Consider the following 23852-nt stretch of genomic DNA (forward strand, 5'->3'; position numbering starts at 1 on the left):
CCTAGTATGATAAGATGGACTCTTGACCTCACTTCCGACCTTGCACTTTCTCTGTGGCTGTTACACTTTATATTGCATTCTGTTATTAGAACATAGAACATTACAGCACAGTACAGGCCCTTCGGCCCACAATGTTGTGCCAACATTTTATCCTGCTCTAATATCTATCTAACCCTTCCCTCCCACATAGCCCTCCATTTCTCTATCATTCATGTGGCTATCTAAGAGTCTCTTAAATATCCCTGATATATCTGCCCCCACAACCTCTGCCGGCAGTGTGTTCTACACACCCACCACTCTTTGTGTAAAAAAACTTACCTCTGACATCCCCCTCATACCTTCCTCCAATCACTTTAAAATTATGTCCCCTTGTGTTAGCCATTTTCGCCCTGGGGAAAAAGTCTCTGACTGTCCACTTGATCTATGCCTCTTATCATCTTGTACACCTCTATCAAGTCACCTCTCATCGTCCTTCTCTCCAAAGAAAAAAGCCCTAGCTCACTCCACCTATTCTCATAAGACATGCTCTCCAATCCAGGCAGCATCCTGGTAAATCTCCTCTGCACCCTGTCTAAAGCTTCCACATCTGTCCTATAATGAGGTGACCAGAAACTGAACACAATACTCCAAGTGTGGTCTAACCAGAATTCTATAGAGCTGCAACATCACTCCGCAGCTCTTGAACTCAATACCCGGACTAATGAAGACCAACACACCATACATCTTCTTACAACCCTATCGACCTGCATGGCAACCTTGAGGTATCTATGGACGTGGACCAATAACAGTAACTTGGTTATTGTTTTACCTTGTACTACCTCAATGCACTGTGTATGAATTGATCTGTGTGAATGGTATGCAGGACAAGTTTTTCACTGTACCTCAGTACATGTGACAATAATAAACCAATTCCATTTCCAATATTTACATAGGAAGTGTGTAGTTTCCCATGTCAGTGGGTCGGAGTTGTATTTATGTTACCAGTCAGCAAGGTAGATGCCAGTGTAGATGTTCAACAAAAACAGCATTCCTCCTCTTTAGCTCTCCATTCATTAGCTCTCAACTTTTCATCATCTTTCTGTGGATGTGAAAGTCTCATATTGGCTATAGATACTAATATACTTATGTTAGTGGTCAGCTTGCCAGAAGTTATTGTAGCATTGGCACAGTTCGATGCTATTGTACTGCTGCATTCCATAAACCTATTCTGCAGATTTGGATGGATCATCACAGATATCTTTAAGCAAGTAACCAATCCATGAGTTTTCAGACCCTTCACTCTGGCTATACATATCTCCTATCAGTTCCTACTTTAAAAGAAGTTGTTGTTAGGTGGTTGGATGTGATCAGCTTCAGAACTGTGATAAATGTAATTTCTGCTTCTGGTTTGATAAGAAAATCATCTCTCTTACCTTTGGCTGCTGATAATGTTCCATTGCCATGGTGATTACATTCAGCCCAATCACAACAGTGATGAACAAATCCAAGTAATGACTTGTGCACATTTTGTGGATGAAAAGGCGAGCAGGAGAATAGTCAGAGTAATAAGGTTTACACTGTGCTTCTAAATGGAGGCAAGATATCAAAGAAAATATATTTAAGTCAAAATGACATTTTCTCATGCTGTTGTTTTACCATGCATAATTGAGCTAATATAATGCCAGAACATTGGTTATTCAGTGTCAAAAGCAACCTGCAAAAAACAGAATAGCACCTGTTTATTGGAAATTCAGATCTGTAGAACACCAGCTTGGCATCATATAAATCCATTAATGTCTGCTAATCATCATGTGACTAGAGTTCTGTGGTGCTTAGTGCCATGTGGTTCTTAATTGCTATAATTTGCCCAAGTTTATCCCCTAGTTTTCTCTACTTCACATTTCAAAGGCTTAGGATCAATTCATAAAAATTTATGATCATTATTTTAAACTGCTTCTAGCCCACCGTGAAGCCTTCCTTAGATTACTCAAGAACTTCTAGTTCAGACTATCAGAACTCATGTCACTTGAATATTCTGTGTATTTTTTTAAATCACAGTCATTAGAGAATGATGCCAGTCACAGATTCTGGTGTAATCAACAAAGCTTGAAATAGAGTAAAGAACATTATGTTAGTAAATCCAACACCATTAATATTGGGTTGGAAACTTTGCATTTGAGATTTTTCTGTTACTACTACAAGATATGCATTTTACCAAATAAGAAAGTTTCCTGCCATTTGTCCATAAATATTAATTGATTAGCTCTATTCTTAAAATAAAAAGACTGTCCTAAAAAATTCTTGTAAATCCTACACTCACTGAAGTACTAAGGTTGATAGGATTGTTCTTTTGGCACTGAATGTCTTAAGTAACAATCATGAGTAATGTACAGATACGATTAGTCTCCAAAGAAACCTGACTGCAACCCATTAGTTTTGTGAAGTTCTCAACAATTTAAGCAGCAGTGCTACAATTATGTTAGCTGCATTTTACACTGGACTGCTCAGTACAATCATGGGCAAAATGTGCAGAAAGAGCAACTGCAAAATACATTGCCACCAAACAGCTTTCCCCTTTTCTATAATCTTGACTGGAACTCCAGTGCATTACTGAGGGAGTGCAATATCTAAATGCAAGTTTTATTGTTTTAACTGCATTTAGTTTTGAACATATACATGTCAATTCCTTACATTCCTTCAAAAACATTTTATTTATTATTTTAATATAAAAGTATTATTTTAAAAATACTTATGCCAATTCCAAATGTAGGTCCTCAAGAATAGAGAGATACAATTAAGCCAAAATTCAATTAACTGGGCATTATTCCCACCAAGAATTGAAATTATAGTAACCAAACATCAACATACAGAATATTTCTTTGAATTAGTCCACTATTGACTTGAATCCCTTAAAATCAATTGACTAAGTTGATCTTAGTCAATTGATAGTAAAATAGCCAGGTAGGTTAATGTATATCTCAGAGAAGTAGAGTAACATGTTCTCAGTTATTCTGTGAGGACAATATATTTGCATTAGCAATCACTGCATGTTTACAGTAATACATTTTGTGAAGCACCAGCGCCGTGGATCCTTCATGATTGTACTTTTACTATGCATTGGTTCCAATAAGAAAAAAAATCACTACATTAAATTAGATTGTTAAATTTGCTATTCCACACTTTTTGTGTGCCTTTTACGACTCTAATCTTTGAAGGTGATGAAGAATGATTGGGACTTAAGGAAATGCAAACAGCAATAAATGAGGGAAAGTAGCTGAATTAAGGAGAATAAAATCAGTAAAATTTCCACTAAATCATGGCTAAAACCAACACCTTCCCGTTATATTTTATTCTTAGTCTATGTTTTAAACCTTTCTGCACAATATGCATAGACCTAGTGAGCAGCCCCTAACACACACCCAGATTTCCAATTAGTACTTTCAGCAGTTTCTTTTCTTCATAATTCAAACAAATTGACTGCTGATCCAGACACAGCTTTGAAACTTAAGTAATCCAATATAATATTTTGAAGATCTTACATGCTAATCATGCAGATGAATACCATTAACAGTAACTTTTCCTTCAGTCTTAATGGTAAAATTAGTCTGCATGCAGTTGGTAAAGTTTAGATTATTATAAGATAATCTTTATAGCCTTTAATAAGGAATCGTGGACCTTAATCCATTTCAGATGATAGTCTGATCATTTTCTGAAATGCTTTATGAAAAGAAAGCAATAAGTTTGAAATATTGAAGGAATAAACTCAGAATTGTAATGGTCTCTTTAAACTTTATTTATATTTTCTCTGGCAATTTATAAAAGAAACAGGAATTTGTGCTAGAAATATATAAATTGCTAGTTGTATCTTAGGTGGAGTATTACAGAGAATCTGGATGCTGATCTTCAGGAAGGATTAGATCACATGTTACCACGGATAATGACTACTGGTTATGAAGAGTTGTTCCTGTTCTTGAGACCATGTGGGTTCCTCTATGTACTCTAGTTTCCTTCCATGTCCCAAAGATATTTGGGTTGGTGGGTTAATTGACCACTATAAATTACCCCTAGTGTGTAGGTGAGTGGGTGAATCTGGGGGGGGGGGGGGGGGCAGATGATGGGAATATTGGAGAATAAGTTTGAGGATGTGTGAGAGAGAGAGAGAGGAGAGTGTGTGAGAGTGTGAGGAAGAGGTGTGAGAGAGAGAGAAAGAGAGTGAGAGAGAGTGTAAATGAGAGAGAGTGAGAGAGTGTGAGAGTGTGAGGAAGAGAGAGAGAGAGAGAGAGAAAGAGAGGAGAGAGAGTGTAAGTGAGAGAGAGTGAGAGAGTGTGAGAGTGTGAGGAAGAGGGTGAGAGAGAAAGAGAGTGAGAGAGAGTGTAAGTGAGAGAGAGTGAGAGAGAGTGTGAGAGTGTGAGGAAGAGAGAGGGAGAAAGAGAGTGAGAGAGAGTCTAAGTGAGAGAGTGTGTGTAAGAGAGTGTGAGAGAGAGAGAGAATGGAGTCAGAGAATGGGAGTGGAGAGAGTGTGGAGAGAAGAGAGACAAAATGGGATGTAAGAGGATAAAACGAGAGAGAAGGGAGAAAGAGAGAGAAAGTGGAGAGGAAGGAAGAAAGAGAAAACGGAGAACAGAGAGTAGAGAGGAGGGAGTGAAGAGAGTGAGAAGGGGGGAGTGAAGGAGAGGGGTATGGGGAAAGAGAAGCAGAAGGACAGGACAGAGGGAGATGAAGAATGAAGATGGAGAGGGGGGTATAGAGAGGGGAGAGAGTAGAGGAAGAATAGTGGAGAGATGATAGAAGGAGAGAAGGAGTAAAGAGGGTGGAAAGTTAGATAGAGGGAAGAGGTGGATGGGGAGAGGAGAGGGACGAGAGAGAGAGGCATAGAGAAGGAGGGAGGGACTCGACTAAAAAGGGGAGGGAGAGAGATTGCCATGGGTTTACAATCCCTTTCTCTCCACCCCCCCCAAGCATCCTTCACCTTCTCTTCCCACTCTCTCTCTCTCCCATTCTCTTTATCTGTCCTTCCATCCATTCTCTCTCCCCACTCGTGCTCCTAATTCTTTCTCTTTCCCCTCCCCATAGCCCAACTCTCCCTCCTTCTCTGCCTGTTCTCACTCTCTTTTTTAGCTCATACCTACATTCTCTCTATCTCTGACTTCTTCCCGTCAGCCCACCGTCCTCCTCCACCCACCTCGCTGTCTCTCCACCATGCTCACTCTTCTCTCTTCTCTCTCTTCCTCAACTTTGTTTCTCTCTCCGCTCCCCCCTTATTCCCTATGTCACTGGCCTGTTCCTATTCCCTCTCCCCAACCTCTTCCCCACTCTCTCTCTTCCCCACTCCATCATTCTCTCACACTCTTTCTCTCCTCTATCCCTCTTTCCTCATGTCCCTCCCTCCTCCTCTCTTTGTCCCATTCTCTTCCTTATCTCTCTCCCCACTTCAACCTGAACTGTTGACTGTCCATTTCCCTCCACAGATGCTGCCTGACCTGCTGAGTTCCTACAGCATCTTGTGCCTCTCCCCACTATCTCTTTCTCCCCTACTCCTTCTCTCTACTCTATTCCTCCCCCACCTCTCCCTCTCTCTCTCCCACTCTCTTTACCCTCCTCTCTGCTTCTTCCTTTTCACTTTCTTCCCCACTCCTGCTCTCTCTTTTGCCCCCTTTACTCTCCCCGTCAATATGCCGAGGGTGCAGAGGGTGAGGTCCGACGTTGTGCTGGTGCTGAGTCAGTGGGTGTTTTGGAGCTGGTGGTTCCAGTGGTGAGTGGTGTCGGGTGGTGGAGCTGCAGCAGTGCTCAGGTAGCTGTGGTTGCTTTAGCCCAGGAAGGGACTGCCAGGTTGCAACGTTTATATTTTCAAATAAAAACCTGTTGAACTGTTTTCCAGCTACTAATCAGTTAAGGGATCAACATGTTAACTTACAATTGTGTTATTTGTGTAGTTCCATGACGATTAATTAACCCTACTGAAAAGACATTTGGGCAGGTATATGAGAATGAAGACGTTATGCAGAGATATGAGACAAAGCAAGAGATTGTACTAGCTCAGAGGCCAGGATATCACCTCCGATCTGCGTTTCTATAATTTATGGGCTTGAAACCAATCTTTGCTGGTGATGCAATGTAGTTTTAGAAAATTCAGTAGGTTATAAGGTGGCGACTGATTTACTGCTACCCATTAATTTCACCTATTGTCTTATTGAGAGCCAATACCTGACTGCTATTACTTTCAGGTCCATCTTAGTCTCCCTTCCAACATTCACAGTGAGGGCAATGGCCTGGACATTATAGTGTGTAGTGTTGTAATAAGGAAGAGGCATGGAAGGAGGCTTTGGCAGATTGCCATAGCCCTAAGTAGAAGGACACTTCCAACTCATCAATCCACGTTGTTTTCAACTGCAGGGTACTCAGTGTGCTCAAGGACTGTGTCATCTAACCTCTGATTTACTTGATATTGATTAGGGGTATCATTCAGTTCAAAATAACAGAACATCTGCTTGAAATGATAATGGGTTTAATGAGACCATTCTCTGCTTGCAATTCAGCAACTGTTTTTCACAGTAAATGAAAATCAAACAAAAACTGCAGATGCTGGAAATCTGAAATGTAACAAAAAAATGGAAACTCTCAGCAGCAGCAGTGTGCTGGAGAGACCTAGCAGGTAAAGCAGCATCTATGGGGGTGGAGAGGAAACATTTCCCCCACAGGTGCTGTTTGGCTCACTGAATTCCTTGAGCAGATTGTTTGTTGCTCCAAATTCCAGCGTCTGCAGTCTCTTGTGTCTCAAAAACACTAAGCAGGTCAGGACAGAGAAATAAATGTTCAGAATGAAGGGTCTTCAATCTCTTCCCATAGATGCTGCCTAACTTGCTGAGTGTTTCAAGCATTTTCTGTTTTTTGCAGTAGTCCATGACTCCTTATAATTCATTCAGTGATTAAAACAACAAACTGTTTAGTCTTGGGAAATACAGACAATTCATGTGCCCTTCATCACGCATCAGAATACACACGCTTGCACAGCCAACAGAAGATATTACAGAGAACAAAGAGTGGCGATCAGATTCTGAGACCACATCCACATCCTCAAACTCAATTGGACAGGATTAGACTGACTGAAAACAAACCTAACAGGTAATCAAATGCTAGAGCATGTGGCCTGGAACAACTGGGGAACAAAAAACAAATCAGCAAATGAAAGTCACACAGTTCATTGTAACATACAGGTTGGACACAATTAAGCTGTAAACCCAGCCATCAAACAACAATAATGGGACATTTTGGACATATTCTCAACATGATTACAAGAGATTTGGCTCAGGATGAATGGTGGAGAGTTCTGTTGCTCGACCTCCAGAACCATTGGCAAGAACCGATGAATTCACAACGTAAACAGAAACAAGCTAAAACTTTGACACTAACTTTAGCTCAAGGTTAGTTACTGTATCTTACATTGTTGATGACCAGTTACAATAGCTGACCCATTGAGAATTCAGATCTTGCTTCCTGAAAGGAGGATGGTGCACAGAGGGGTTGACTGAACTCTCTACAATTCTTTTTCCTATTAAGGTTCAAATCTCCTCAACATACTAATTTGAACATTTCAACTTTCAAATGTGTTCACGTTATTTAATCCGAGCAAGGACTGCTCACTTGCATTGGCTTATAGTAAGCCACTCTCTCGATAGGCTAAGAATAAAAGAACAGTATCCTTTAAGATTATGGCTAACTTTACAGCTTTTTACAGCAATACATGAGCAAAATGTCTTTTTCACACAGAAAGTCCTTCAGTAACATTCCATCCTGTAACCTGCCATGATAATGACCCTCACCACAAGAAATCTATCAAGCCACTGTCATTCAACCCTGATTTTGTGACATCGTGATGGACATGTAAGCACTTTGGGAGTTTACTATGTTAAAGGCACTACATGAATGCAAGTTGTGGTGCAGTGAGGGATTACTTCACTATATGTTTGGAGTACTGGTTATTTGGCTGTAGATCCCCTGTCTGAAGGCATCTGATAAGATCTGAACTCAAAAGTGCTTTGGAATATCATTCAGGAAAAAAAATCACTTGTCAAGGAGTAATAATAGTAAATATTGGATATTCCTTTGTTCTTCTCATTTTACAATTGGTTCTCACTGGTGAAGAAATATTCCTTCAAAGTAAGACTGCATTTCTTTTCATCACCTAAACACAGTGGAAATGTTTCGCCTGAGCCAATGACAATCAAATACAGTAATTTAAACACATGACTGCACAAAGTAAATTGTATCTACAGTGTGTGAATATTTTTTTTCTAGGTGTGAAGGTACAGGAATCATAATTAAAACATAACATACGGTATGTACTAAACCTTGACTTGCCAGCATGAAATGCTCTGGAGGATCTGGGGAAAGAGACATTTGCATTGTTAAAAAAATGTGTTAGTGTCCTTCCTGGCACTCCCTAGTTTCAGAGATCATTAGTACACATTTGCAAGGGCCACTGAAACATTGCAACACAGTAGACAGTTGCACAAACTATGAAGAGACAGTACGAAAACTTATTTCACACAGACAGTATTAAATAATAAACAAAATGACAAACACACATGAAGACAAACCACAGTGGTCTTTCTGAGTCTGCCTTTGGAATGAAAAAATGGAAGTAAAATAATGGGAATCTTATTCTTCATGCTTTTCAGGATACTGCTCATATGATGTATCTGGTAAGTTTAGGTGAGGGAGGGGAGTGAAGGAGGGGATTGGAACCTACTTGTATTCGTTTCATACATGGGGGTCCCATTTTGTTTTACTGCCTTCCCGTGAGAATGTCTTTCTGCCCAATTTTACTGTCTCAGATTTAACAACTGCAAATCTGATTTAAGTTGACAGCAGAAATCGTTTAACATCTAATCCAGGGAGCAGCATTTTACTTGGATTGCAGAATTTTGAACTATTAATTTGGACATTACTGAAGTAATGTATCTCGAGGTCTGCTCAAATTAAAAGTTGTAGTTTAAAATTCAGCAGCATTATAAGTGCTGTCAAAAGCTCTTTCTGTTTGTCCCTTGCAGAACATTTAAAGATACAGCATTAGGTTAAACATGGGTGGGGATTAGTTTATAGCAATAATTTTCATAAATACTATAGTGTTGCACCTTGTTGAATTAGCTATAATAAGCTATGTGACTCATGGTGACAGAGATTATTTGTGTTTACTTTGTAATTTGATAGTAACAGGATAATGCTGCATGTATGCTCAATAACACAGGGCTCAACTTTATAAATACTTTTTCAGCATGTGTTTGGTTAACCACTTGGTTAGAGAATGCAGATAGATTAATAATAGATTCTTCTCATACTGCTGGCCATAAGTAATATCTGCCTGGAAATGTCTTGAGGTGGGCTCACAACCTTCCATGATATGAATGGGTTTTGGAGATAGGGTATGGGGATCTCCAGGGGAAATTCTGCACCAACTATCTGGGTAACCTATTTTGTTTGGGTAAAGGGGCAAGGGTGCTGAAGGCCCATGTGTCAATGTAACATTACACAAGGGTGAATAGAGTGAGATTTGAGTCATCTGTTTACAAATGAAAAAAGATGGACCAAGAGTTTTTGTAGCCCTTATAATGAGATTTGTCCTTAAAAGGTTCTGAACTCTCAAGTCTTGGTCTAGTGGCTTTGAAGGGGACAGCACGGAGATGTGGTATCGCCTTGATAATTATCACCCATGGCAACAGCTCTGTTCTCTTGACATTGAGAATCTGGCTGGCTTACCTGTTGATTGTGTTTTGGTTGCATGGGGAGCTGTTGGCAGAAGTACACAATACTTAATACGCTGAAGAAAACCCCAAGAATAACATTTCTTTAAAAAAAAACTACTTTTGGACTTGATTCCGCCATTAGTGGACCTTTTTTTCAGGTTGAGACTTTTCCAATTAACACTTGCTGAAACAGACAATAATTCGGAAATATTCCAGAGAGAGCTTTCTTGGTTTAGGATGACTATTCTGGAACTGCTCAGCGGTTTTTGGTGTGAGAAAAAACAGGGAAAGAGATAGCTGTGAAATTATTACTCAGATTTACAGCAAAATAATAATCTGTTATACAAGTTACAGTACAAAGCAAAAAAGCCCCTCAACCACACAGCTGCCATATTAGATTCCTTTGCTATTCAAAAGTCAGTACCTATTTAAATGCTGGCTAAATAAAATCCAAATTTAGTTCTGTCGTGAAAGAGAACTCCTGGCTCTACAATTTTATTTCCTATACCTTGGAAGTGGCTATATCAGATCTTGCAGCCTACTTGCACTGGGGATTCACTGAACCTTCAGTCATCTGAAATTGATATTGCCCACCTGGTGCCATGGTTATTTAAGGGATATCTATAAATATGGTCACGTTATCAAGAGTTAATGTTCCTATAAGCTACTCTGTGTGAGGAAGGCCCAACACCACAGGAACATCAGAGCCGGCTAGTTTTGGGACTGAATGCCACCTGACTAAAAGCTCCAGTGTGCACAAATGGAATGATTAGATTTGAATTTGTTAAAGATTCCTCTTCAGAGTGATGTATTATGTTTGTGTCATGGCATTACCTATGCTTAATCTTAAAGATACAGCATCCATTAAGTGTGAGTAGCTTCCAGCTTTGAGCTTCTGCTGTTTTAGTAGCAACCAAACGCACTAATTCACTATCATTAAATTTCAAAGGCTACAGATTGGTTGGGAATTTTTTGGAGTAGTGTACTATACTATAGTCAATGCAAGTAAAGTATTGATTGGAAGTTGATGGGCCAGGAATAAATCATATAGGAGTGAAAATAAATGATGATTGTTGACTTCTTTGTAAACACTTTTGAGTGTAAAGGATGGAATTATGCAGAGTTTCTCGCAGAAGATTAAATGTGGAGAGCAAAGCAGGGTGGACTGTAGACAGACAGTGGAAGGGGAAGCCTAGATGGGAAAAATGATCCATTTTCAGTATTGTTTTATGTTCTTAATTGTATGGTACTCCTTGGAAGCTGTTTGTTAGTATGACGTCATAGAACCTAATCAGAAGGGGAAATGGGAGTGAGAATTTATTGTAGTCCTGATGGTGATGTTTGAATATCCATAGTACAATGACATTCTGTATTGTGGAATACTATAAGTCTCATTCTGTAGGGAGCAGAGACAAATTGACTTTAGGATACAACTGACTTTGGGTTGAATAATGAACACTGCATTATTGGATTAATATCCTGTAGATTTTACTTGATTACCTTGGGGAATTAGGAAGAAATGTAATTGTCAGGAAGTAAGTAAATTAGATGGAGTTTATGGCTATGTAAACTGTTGTAAAGAAATTACATTTTGTTGTTCATTATTTATAATTTTTTTAATGTTGACATGTGTATTTGCAATCAATTTGATCAGAAACTGTTTCCTTTCAGTTGGCTAATTTAAAGAGCATTCAAAGATCAACTCAAATTACACAACACCAAGCGGCTGACAAAATACTTAATAAATATTGAATATAAATAGTGGCTGCCGCATGTCCAACTGGCAGTCCGGACTCAAATCTATTTCCTCTTACATTTGAAATCACATCATAAGGTAAGTTCTAATTTTGATAAACTTGTGGAATACAATCCCATGGGAAAAGTATAAGAAACTAAGGGAGGCCAAGCTACCCTGGCAAAGGACATCCTGGTAAATCCAAAAGTCGCATGTTGCAACTCTGCAGATGGGGATGCTGGCATTTTTAAATTGATTTGCTAGGATGACAGATTGTGGTCAAGGTCAGTCTTTACAACTTGCCTACTAGCTTGGGGCAGGTAATGATGAGCCAAGTTCTCACAGGGGATAAGTCACTTCAGATGGCATTTTGATGCAACTGAGTTTTGGAGTCTAGATCAGGTAAGGAGGACAGGGTTCCCCTAACAAACCGTATCAACCATTTTATATACCAGCATATGAGTAACCCGCTAACATTACCATTATTACAATATGCTTTTCCTATTAGGAAAGGTAACCTGAGAGGTGCAGGTGAAAGAGGTGAAGGAAAAGAAAATTCTCTGACTTATTTTCTTACATTTATCAATCTAATACGGCAGCTGTCTTTTATCTGTTGAACAGATCTTATAAATTCTGTTTAGCTAATGACATCCCACAAGCTTCTTTATCAATTTTTTCTGCAGGACAGGCCAAGTTTTGAGCCACTGTAAGAGTTCATGATCCTGATTCATGGATTCTACAACTGAGGCGATATTAAAAAATGAAGTCAGACTTATGTGGACAAGATTCTTCTTTCTATTTTCTTTAATTTTTGTTCAAAGTCCTTTCATGATATAATTTTCATGGTCCAAATTTTCTCAAATCTTCAGTCCCTTCTTGTGGTCCATCTCACATTTTAATGTCCTATCACTCTCAGCAGTATACACCTAGTCTCAAGAGGTAGGGTCTAGTGTATAAAGATATTCACAATTCTATCTTTGTATCTGCTGGGAAGTGTGTTTAAACCTGCTGGAAAGGAATTTCCCTCTGACAGGCAATCCTGCTCAATTCTCACCTCCAGGTCAGAAGATTATGTCTCCAAGTCCCATGCCAGAGACAAGCACAAAATCTAGATTGACAGTCCAATTCAGTAGTGAGGGAATGCTGCACTGGAAAAGGTGCTGTCTTTCAGAAAAGTTGTTAAACCAGGGCAATGACTGCCTCTAAATTGGCCAGAATAGGTACTAGTCTAAAGAAAATTAACAGAGTTCTCTTTGGTAACATGATCAATATTTGTCCCTCAACAAACATCACTTAAATAGAGCATTTGTCATGATCATTGTGTCTGTGGGACATTGCTTCAGAGATTTACATTGAAGAGATTGACATCCTGTCTACAGTGCAGATTCATTTATCTGTGAAGGGTAGAAATTTGAACTGGGATTTAACCCTGATGAAATAACCAACAAGTGTGTTGGAAACACCTCCATATGATGTAGTTGTAATCTGTTTATCTCCTGGACATCCAAAACCAAAACACAAAAATCTTGTTAACTTCTGTTTAATCCAGATTTTGATGTGAGTGTCTTTGGCAAAGAAGCTGATTCACTGATTCAGGGTGCTTAACGATAGACCAGAACCTTGCTGGTTCAAGGCTGTGAATTTATCAGTTCTAGCTGGGTCACAGCCTGATAGCTCAAGAAGGACAACATTTTCAAGGAGAAGGCAAATAGCAGACCTTTTATCTAACTGTAATGACAACAAAGACCAACATAAGTCTGACTTGCTTTCTGTAAACTTGCTCATCCTATCGATTCAATAATAAAACATAGAAGCCCTCTCTCTGGAATGTGTTACAATAGGAAATTTTGGTATCGTGACAGAAAAGAAACAGGAAAAGACAGGTTTTGGAAAAGTCACAGGCAGCAATAATACAGAGCGGTAGAGAAGCAGAGAAGGCTAATTAGAATTTTTTAAAAAGATTTTCAGTTTACTTTACATTTTTGAAACTGTGATGAATTTCTAATGGTTTCTGAGTTTCAGGGTCAATGGCAAACTGCAGTGATTTTGGCCTCCACTGACCAAGGGAACTTAGGCTGAGTGATGTCCATCTGCTCAGTTAGTTGAAATCAAATAGGATATTCCACACAGATGGATGATAACAAATTAAACAACAGGCTGCTCCCAAAATTCTGAGGGGTTTCACCAAACTTCTACTGACTCTCAAAAGAACAATAGGTACATGGTTTTACTACTCATTGAGTGCATTACAAAGAAGCCCAGTGTTGATGAAGGATAATTAATCAATTGATGTGTAGATATTACAATGACTGTCCTTCTCTAATAGAACAACGAACCTCTGATTGATGAACATATTTAGGGAATGCTAAAAGCAAACATAACAACTGATAGCTATTCCTCTTAAAAATTTAGCAACCTCAACATAAGGTGGTGATTCAATACGCAGTTTGTGGTTTTGCTCTTCTTTGAAGCAGCTGTCAGCATTAGAACTTGCAGTCAGCAACATCCAATCTGGGAATGACCTGTCTTCAACAATTTAACTCAGTTGTCTCTAGCAGTGGATTTGCATTTGCATTGAACAGACAACACTTCAGAATGGCTTAGCAGGGGACAGAGTTGAATGTGATGATTCACACGGGCAAAAATGGAAAAAAGAAGGAAACGTGGCCAGACAGGAGACTGGCTGTCACATTTCCATAAATGGATCTGGATTGATTGAATTCACCTCCACCTTTAACTCTAGAAGGAACAATCTATGTAACACTAATATCCCTTTTTTAAACTGTTGGAGATACAAAGGGTGTTAAATTATTTAGAAATAGTGACTGTTCCTTTTCTTGTAAGAAATCTTTGTTTTTCACTATTTCAGTAAATGTTTTAGTCTTTGCAAGTTTAACCATCACTTTTTCAGTTTTCATCTTTAGGTTACAGATGCTTTCATATATGAGAGAAAAGTGCTCAAAGACGGCTGATTTCATTTTAAAAGTGAAAGCGTGAAGGAAAGAGAGGAAGATGCAGAAAGTGTGAGAGGATGGAGGGAGACACAGACTGTAGGGAAGCCGAGCTGACACCACCAGAAAGAACCGGCCATAGATCGAAAGGAGGAGGAACATGCAAAGCAAAGTGACAACCTGCAGGCAAATCAAATTACGTCACATCCTGCTGAAGCTCTTTGCTCTTTGGAATAGTGAAATAAAGGAACTTGTACACCCCAGTTCAACAGTGTGAATATCTTGTGCAAACACATCTATCTGTAAGATCACAGGGATTAAAAAAAACATGGAATATTAATTTAAAAAATTATCTCCACATGGTTTGCTGTGCCTGACTGCAACAAAATTGTAACGTAAAATATTTTAAACTATCAGAAATGTGACAATTTTCTTCCTACTTAAATATTTGGAATGTATCTCAAGTTAGTACATCTATAGTATAAACTTTATCTGTATTTCTCAAGGGACATTTGATGGATTTTAAATTTTGCTCCTTTGTGTGCTGTTTGAGTTATTGGATCCTTGAGTTACAACCTTGACCACGACTGCTTTAGTACTGGAAAGCCTGCTTTGATTCCACATTCCATAAACATAGTGAAATTTTTATGAATAGGAAAAAGACACAATGTCATTTGTCTAACTTTTTAGATCCATTTGAGGCTGCATGATAAGGATTGTTAATAATTCAAAATGACAATAATCAGGACATAGATTACACAATACCAGTAGTGCTGAATGAACCCACGGCCAGACACCTGATATAAAGTGCTGCAGGTACCTAATACACAACTATAAAGATTCACATTTTGTTTTGGTGGGGACATAACTTACACTAAACTAGAATGAGTTATGATGAGCCAAAATGGTTTGCTGTTATGAAAAGCTTTAGGAGAAACCACACTTGGAAATAAATATATGAGCCCAGAAAATGGCTGTTTATCTGCACAGATCGTGCAAAAATCGATTTAACCTGGAGTAGAATGCACCAGTGATCATTAACTGGTGAAATTGCATCCATCATGAAAGTGCCTTTCACTATATACAGTAAGATAATACACTTGGCATTTTCCAAGGATCAGACACACACCTAATGGCACTGTTACTCATGTACTGCCCATTCCTGTCCTTACCAACATAAATTTGAAATTGAGGTGCAACCCATGATTACACTGGAATATTGTCAGCACAAGTTACATCGCTACTGTGTTAATCAAAAAGACCACAGAAGCTGGAAATCTAAAATAAACTGAAAATGCTGGAAACATTCAATGAGTTAGGCGACACCAGTTGAAAGAGAAACAGAGTTAATGTTTCAGGTCAGAAACCTGAAATTCAGATGAATGATCTAACTTTCACGGCGTGGTAGCGTAGCGGTTAGAGTGACGATATTACAGCGTCAGCGATCGGGGTTCGATCCCCGTCGCTGTCTGTAAGGAGTTTTTACGTTCTCCTGTGTCTGCGTGGGTTTCCTCCGGGTGCTCCGGTTTCCTCCCACATTGCAAAGACGTACGGGTAGGTTAATTTGGGTTTAAAATGGGCGGTGCGGACTCGTTGGGCTGGGAGGGCCTGTTACCACGCTGTAAATAAAAGTTAAATTTAAAATTAAAATTTAAATTTATATCGCCGAAGATCTCCGACTGAAGATCTCAATGACCAGAAATTCTGACAAAGGGTTTCCAACTTGAAATGTTAACTCTGTTTCTCTGACTTGCTGAGGTTTCTGGCATTTTCTGTTTTTATTGTTATTGTGCTAGTTTGTTGCTTTTATTGTTATTTAAAGGGGCATTCTACTGAAAATGGGAGATCTGACTGGCCAAACTCACAACTCAAAGCAGGCTACTCAGATATCTTTCAAAGTTCACAGACTTGGCCAAAACAGGGAATTCTTTCTCCACCATTTAGCTGCTGAGATAGTCATTCAATTATCACTGATGACAGCACTCCATTGGCAACCTTTATAAATGAGGCAGTGCAAGATCTGCAGCAATGCCAGCAGCTGCCACATCACTTATGAAAGCTGTGATTTGCCCTAAAGGAGTGGGCACTTGAACAGTTCTGGTGTGTTAAGAATTGTTTATAATGGCAAAAAAATCAACATTACAGTTGAGCCTAAACTTCAGCACCCTAGTGCCTTCCCTTTCAGAACCTTATATGTGTCCTTGCATTATAATATAGTTTCCCTTGAGTAACCATGGTCTGGCTGCTGGAAGGCTGCTCCCTGTTCCTTTGAGTCTGCATAAATGTTTTTGATGACCTGTATGAAGCTCTGGCCCTAGATTGGTCAGCTTCAGATTGCTGCCCTTGGCCAAATGAAGAAGCAATCTAGGATGACAGGCTATAGACTATTGCATTGCCTGAGGGATGGTGGTAGGAGGTGAATTGGTGCTTGCTTGACAAAAGGCTTCAATGACATGAACCTTCACACCAGGCAACCTATCCGGGTACTGAATAGTCAATGGTGTGATGATCTATTGGCACTTAGAGCATTCCATCATTGCTTCAGCCTCCAGATGTGAAGACAGCCTGGTTGACGGACTCTTGGTCAGAGATGAAAAAGCAAACAATCTGCAGATGCTGGAAAGCTGAAATAAAAACAGAAAATGCTCATCTGAAGGAGGATTATCGACCTGAAGCATTAACTCTGTTTCTCTCAGCATAGATGCTGCCTGACCTGCTGTTTGCAGCTTCTTCTGCTGTTCTTAACCAGTCACAGGAGGCAGGTCCCTGTTGTCCTTTTCTGTGCAACCTGAGCAGGACTCTGCTCATGCTGAAGAGGGGTGTGAGTACAGGGGCATGTCTCTGCTCCTACCAAGTTCACCCATTTGATACCTCTGCTCCCGTAGAGAGTGACCAGCTCACAGGTGGCATCTCTCTGCCCATGTAGGACAGCGATCTGCCAGAGTGCAGCATCCCTCTGTTCACACAGAACAGTAAGCTAACCGTTGGCTCCTGGAGGAACACAAGCCACTCATGGGTAGCTTCCCTGTGTCCATGGAGAACAGTGATCTGCACATGAATGACACCTTACAAACTGCTCCTTTGCTTGCTAACAAAGGAGCAGTTAGTAAGCAGAGTATTAGTAAGCAAATCACTACTTCCATGGTAATTTGCTGACTAACTGCTGCTTTGGAGCCTCAGAAAATGCCAGAAAACGCTGTTCTGGAAAAGGCTCATTGACGTGACACAGATGGGACCCAGGCGTACAAATCCAAGGATCCCGGGAGGTGGCAGCACAGGTAAATAATGTGATGAAGAAGGGTTAGTACAGAATAACAGCCGTTGTTAGCCAGGGCATAAAATATAAGAGCAGGAAGGTTTTATAGCTTATAAGACAACAGATAGTGATTCCACTGGAGAGGGTGCAGAGAGGATTCACCAGGATATTGCCTGGGATGGAACACTTCAGATATGAGGAGAGACTGGTTAGTCTGGGTTGGCGTTCCTGGAGCAGAGGAGGCTGAGGAGGACCTGATTTTCGTATTCAAACTTACGAGGGACAAGGTAGATAGTAGGAACCTTTCCCCCGGAACTCAGGTGTCAAAAATGAGAGGACACAGATTTAGGGTGAGGGGGAAGAGGTTTAGAGAGGATCTGAGAAAAACATTTTCATCCCAGAGGTAGTTGGAATCTGGAATGTACTAAATGAGTGGATGGTAGATGTGGGTACTCTCATAACATCTGGAAGTATCTAGATGAGCATATGAAGCACCAAAGCATAGAAGGCCACAGACCGAGTGCTGGTAAATTGGATTGGTGTAGAAGAGTATTTGATGGTTGGCATGGACATGTTGGGCCAGGAGGCCTGTTTCATGACGTATGATTCGATGATTCAATAAGATGTTGCCTGACTTGCTGAGTGTTTCTAGTATTTTCTGCCTTTATTACTGGAGCCTGTGTGACAGACACTAGACCTCTAACTGGATCAGGGTGAGATTACAGGCAGCCTCTGTGGTCTCACCACAGCAGCTGTCACCTGAACAGTTGGCGTGGTGTCATGGAATTGTTGCTGATCCCCAGCCTGGGCTCCATAGTGCAGGGACAAGGAGCTGAATTCCTCTGTGCTGCTTGGCACCGAGGCAGCTCACTCACCATCTCATGGTGCACCCATATCAGCCTGGTCATAACAGCACTCAACAGTGTCCTCATCTGAGTCCCCTCCCCTACCAACCCAGACAAAGGATATCCCTATTGATCCATATCGCTGTATAACTTTTCCCTGCACAGTTCTAGTGCCACATTATTATTTGTTCCAATGACAACTTGATTTTTCCTGCTGTCACACAGTTTTAATTCCTAGCATTGTTTTGCTCTTGTCTGGAGGACTAGTAAGGGAACAAGGTATCCAATCTTCATCAGCACCAATGGAACATCAACTATGCAGGATATCCTACTATCTTCTGAGATTGTGCAGTGAATAAAAAATGGGATTATTGAAAATGGGTGATTGGCGGTTGGTGTGGATGGTGGGCCAAAGGGCCTATTTCTATGCTGTATCTTGCTATGTCTCTAATGAGTCTTCCTAATCCAGGGATACTGAGGCCAGTAAAACTATGCTGATTGAAATTTGCTACCTCTGTTGATGCTGAACATTGCGAAGAACTTCTGTTAACCTGGTTGGAATCCATTTACTGTATGGACCCCAAGGTTGAACAACACTAAACTGGCAGAGATTTGCTAATTCCGTAGTTACTGTAGGGTGAAGGTGGAGGTATGGACAGGTATCGAGTAATAGACGCACCAAGACTTTAGTGAACACCAGGTACACTGGATCAGCAAATTTGCAGATGACACCAAGATTGGGGGTGTAGTGGACAGAGAGGAAGGCTATCAAAGCTTTCAGCGTGATCTTGACCAGCTAGCAAAATGGGCTGAAAAATGGCAGATCGAATTCAATGCAGGCAAGTGTGACGTGTTGCACTTTGGGAGGACAAACCAGGGTAAGACTTACACAGTGAATGGTAGGACTCTGAGGTGTGCGGTAGAACAAAGGGTCCTGGGAATATGGATTCGTAGTTCCTTGAAAGTGGCGTCACAGGTGGATCGGGTCGTAAAGAGAGCTTTTGGCACTTTGGCCTTCCTAAATCAGGGCACTGAGTACAGGAGTTGGGATGTTATGTTGAAGTTGCACAAGATATTGGTGAGGCCAAATTTAGAGTATTGTGTACAGTTCTGGTCACTTACCTACAGGAAAGATATCAATAAGCTTGAAATATTGCAGAGAAAATTTACAAGGATGTTGCCAGAACTTGAGGAGCTGAGTTATAGGGAAAGGTTGAAAAGGTTAGGACTTTATTCCCTGGAGCACAGGAAAATGAGGGGAGATCTTATAGAGTTATACAAAATTATTGGGGGGTATAGATAGGGTAAATGCATGCAGGCTTTTTCCCCTAAGGTTGGGTGAGACTAGAACTAGAGGTCATAGATTTAGGGTGAAAGGTGAATTATTTAAGGGGAATTTGAGGGGGAACTTCACTCAGAGGGTGGTGCGACTGTGGAACAAGCTGCCAGTGGAAGTGGTTGATGCGGGTTCATTTGTAACATTTAGGTACATGGATGGGAGGGGTTTGGAGGGATATGGTCCAGGTGCAGGTAGATGGGACTAGGAGGAAGATCAGGTAGACATGGACTAAATGGGCGGAAGGTCCTATTTCTGTGCTGTAGTATTCTATGACTCTGTGACTTTTTCAATATGGAATTAAGAAGTTACTAGCTATGGAGCTGGGGAAGACCTGCAACTTCTAATTTTATAAAAATGCCAATTAACTTTCAAAAGAGACAAGAGGGGAAACTTTTCAAACACATTAACTTACTTCAGCTTAGGGACAGTCAACATCCCTTCTGAAGTCAAGATGGTAAGAAGTACTTGACCATTAGGCAGAATCTGGTAAATGAAGCCAATCCAACCATGTAAAGCTAAATCCAAATCTAGAAGCACAACCTTCATGAGCCACAGCTAAATGTAATTCAGCAACTGCAGACTTAATGTAGGATTAGTATGCGGTACCATCTGGGGAAACATATTTTGACAGTTAAGGAGGAGAACAATCCCTGTTTCAGAGGAAGTATTCCCCTTTGTCTGATAAACTGGGTTCAGAGAGGTTTATTGTGAATGCAATATTAGGTAAAGCCTAAGGGAGCAACTTAAAAATGCTATGCCAAGATAACAAACACATGAAGGTATCCCCGTAGTAATGAAATACATAATTCATACCATCAAACCAGATATAACAGTGAAATGTGGTTCACTACAGCAGGTTAAATAGTCTTCATGCTCTGTAAAGTTTCTTAACAAAATTTGTCAACTGTTTATCACTGCTACGTGGGCAGGCACGATAGTGTAGTGGTTAGCATAACGCTACTACAGCGTCAGTGACCCGGGTTCAATTCTGGCCACTGTCTGTAAGGAGTTTGTACGTTCTCCCCGTGTCTGCGTGGGTTTCCTCCGGGTGCTCCGGTTTCCTCCCACATTCCAAAGATGCATGGGTTAGGAAGTTGTGGGCATGCTATGTTGGCGCCGGAAGCGTGGCGACACTTGCAGGCTGCCCCCACAACATTATGCAAAAGATGTATTTCACTGTGTGTTTCAATGTACATGTGACTAATAAAGATGTCTTATCTTACTTTGTAAAGTAACTGTCCACTCTTTACCCTCTGATAAATATTCACTTTTAAAATTTTGAGCACAGGGTACCTACAGTCACTAAATAAAATACAGTACCTTATGGCTGTCAGCATTAATCAAGCCATTTTATTGAACATATGGGGAAGGTCAGTATCTTGCAAATACAGCAGCTCCATCACCACTGAAATATGTAACACCATTGCTTTCAATGGAAATGTCTTCCTTTCCATTTCTTTTTCCCTACAGACCTCAGTTTTAAAAGGAACAGGCTCTGTGCAAGACACAATTCAACTAATGTACAGTATTGCCTGCAGATAGGTTGTGTTCTCAGGCATATCCCAAGCTGTACCTTTCAGTGAAGGGTTGAAAAGCAGTCGTGATATATGTTGTGAAACAAAAATCCAATAACACAGACGGTGAGTGCACTAACAGGTCAATAGTGCAGGACATCGACTCCCTCAACTAGAAGAGTATCATGTAAAAATGATAAGCAACTGATGGCATTTTGGAGCCAATATCTTTGCACTATTGTATGTCACGCTGTTCGGGTACTGTATTCATGAGAATGTTTTGGGTAGAAGACGGTTTGCCCTCTGAAAAGGTTGCTGCCAAAACATGCAAGCAAGATATGACATGGCAACTTTTACATTGGCCAATGGGACCTTGTTTTTAGCCCAGTTCATTCTACCATGCAGAGGCCTAACTGGCATGCTCTGGGATATCCCAATTGTCAGGCACTGAGAAGTGGTGTCAAAGGTCAAGCACGACTCAGAAAGATACAAGAAAGACTACCGACCAGCCAGCTGTTTCTCCTTACTCCGTCTCTTTTTCTCCATGCGTCGGAGACGCTTCTCCTCGCGGCGCTTGGCCTCCTCCACCTCCTGGTGCTTCCGGCACTTGTGGAAGTTCTCCACCACCACCCCGACAAACATGTTCAGCACAAAGAAGGCCACGATGAGCAGGAAGGAGATGAAGTAGAGGAGCATCCATGGGTTGTTGTTCATGATTGGCTGAAAGCAGGAAAGCAGCAACTTTATAGGAATCTGCCCATCAATCCTCACCCCATTCCATTGAACTTTCCCCATGGACAGTGCACCCCAGATCATAAAAACCAGCTGCACAAAAAAAATGTCCCACATTTGCCTCATTGCTTTATTGCCCAACATGGTAAATCTATGTGCCCTGGTTGCTGACCCTTCTTCAAGTTTCATTCTATTTGTGCTATCAAATCCTTCATAATTTTGAAAACATATTAAATTTCTCATAAAATTTCTTTGCTCTGTGAAGAAATATCCTACAGCCTTTCCAGTATAATTTCCCCTGCTACAGCACCATTCTAGTAAACCTCTTTTACACTCTTGCCACAGCTCTCACACGTCTTAGAAAGTCGGGCCCAGAATTGTTCTTATTTCCCTAGATCTTTTTTTCCCATGCAGTGTTATGGAAAATTGATTATCTTCACAAGTGAAATGTGATATTAAACATCTCCGAGTTGTTTTGCATCGATCAGGAAACTCAGTTGGTCTGAGTCATTCTTGCACAATTCTGCATTAGAAGAGGGCAGAATGATGTCAGTCTCCTCACAATGCTCCTAATGTATCACCACAGGGAACTTGAATCACATTGCCCCAGGGAGTCACCTGTTGGTGGACACACTGGGACAACCTGGCCTTACCAGCATGGTGCTGGACATGAACCCCTAGCAGCTGAGACACCTTCTCAACCTTCATCTTGCAGGATGCGCCCCATAACCTGAATTGTACCAACCTGATCTCCACCCTGACCTCAACACACAATCACCTGAGGCCCCAAACTCCAATCTCCTTCTCCAAATAAACCCCTGCCACTCATCTCATCCTCAGTCTGTTAGTTCTCCCACACTCATGCATGGCTTAAGTACCTGGTGCCTCTCCCCCACCTGATCACAGCCATAAGCTTCCAACATCTTCATGGACTCCAACACCACCACAGTAACACCACAGTCTCTGATGCCTATCACTCGTCCACCAGTGATAGCACAGGCTCCCTTGTTTTCCTGCCTCTGAGCACTCTGCCCCTCCTCCACACTCCACACACACCACAGTGTAGACCTGAATGTGTCTGCAGCCACTGGACATCCATCAAACCCAGCCTTAGAACTGACTGCACATTTTCAGTTAATTAAATGTACTTCTTTCTTTGAGAATAAAATACATGTCACAGGAAATGAGGAAAAGGGAATGCTTGGTTGCATGTCTCCTTGTAGCATCTGTAAAGAACTGACCTTGTAGACCCTGGCAACCAGAACTTGGTGGAAGAAAGAAAAGAGGAATCAGTCAGTCTGAGTTCAAGTCATGGCTGATAGTAAAGATTATCCTTCATTTTTTTCCCATCCTATCCTTTCAGTTACTTATTGTACTTAGGTTCTCCACTAACTTAGCTGCTCGCCAGATCTGGTGGCCATCACTGACATTTTATTGCACTTGTTCCCATCGTCGTTCTCTAAATTTGGTAAAGAAAGTTACGGCAGCAGTTTGGGAAGTTGCCAACCCCTGTCCAACACAGCACAATTTTGCCTATGATCTAACCTTGTTGATGATAACATGTGGATAGCAGTAAGACACACTTAGAGTACTGCGTCCAGTTCTGGTCGCCTCATTATAGGAAGGACATGGAAGCGTTGGAAAGGGTGCAGATGAGATTTACCAGGATGCTGCCTGGTTTAGAGAGTATGCATTATGAGGAGAGACTAAGGGAGCTAGGGCTTTACTCTTTGGAGAGAAGGAGGAGACATGATAGAG

At 40.8% G+C, this 23852-nt stretch overlaps 1 protein-coding gene across 1 annotated transcript in view; it reads right to left on the reverse strand.

The window, feature by feature from the left end:
- LOC127580134 (voltage-dependent T-type calcium channel subunit alpha-1G-like) overlaps positions 1–23852 on the reverse strand; it is a 278942-nt gene that overhangs the window by 56124 nt on the left and 198966 nt on the right. Inside the window, 2 exon segments of the mRNA XM_052033345.1 lie at positions 1413–1564; positions 21869–22082. Of these exon segments, the coding sequence (XP_051889305.1) occupies positions 1413–1564; positions 21869–22082 (366 nt within the window).

This window comes from Pristis pectinata, chromosome 18 (assembly GCF_009764475.1).
Source record: "Pristis pectinata isolate sPriPec2 chromosome 18, sPriPec2.1.pri, whole genome shotgun sequence".
In the NCBI taxonomy this organism is placed as follows: Eukaryota; Metazoa; Chordata; class Chondrichthyes; order Rhinopristiformes; family Pristidae; genus Pristis; species Pristis pectinata.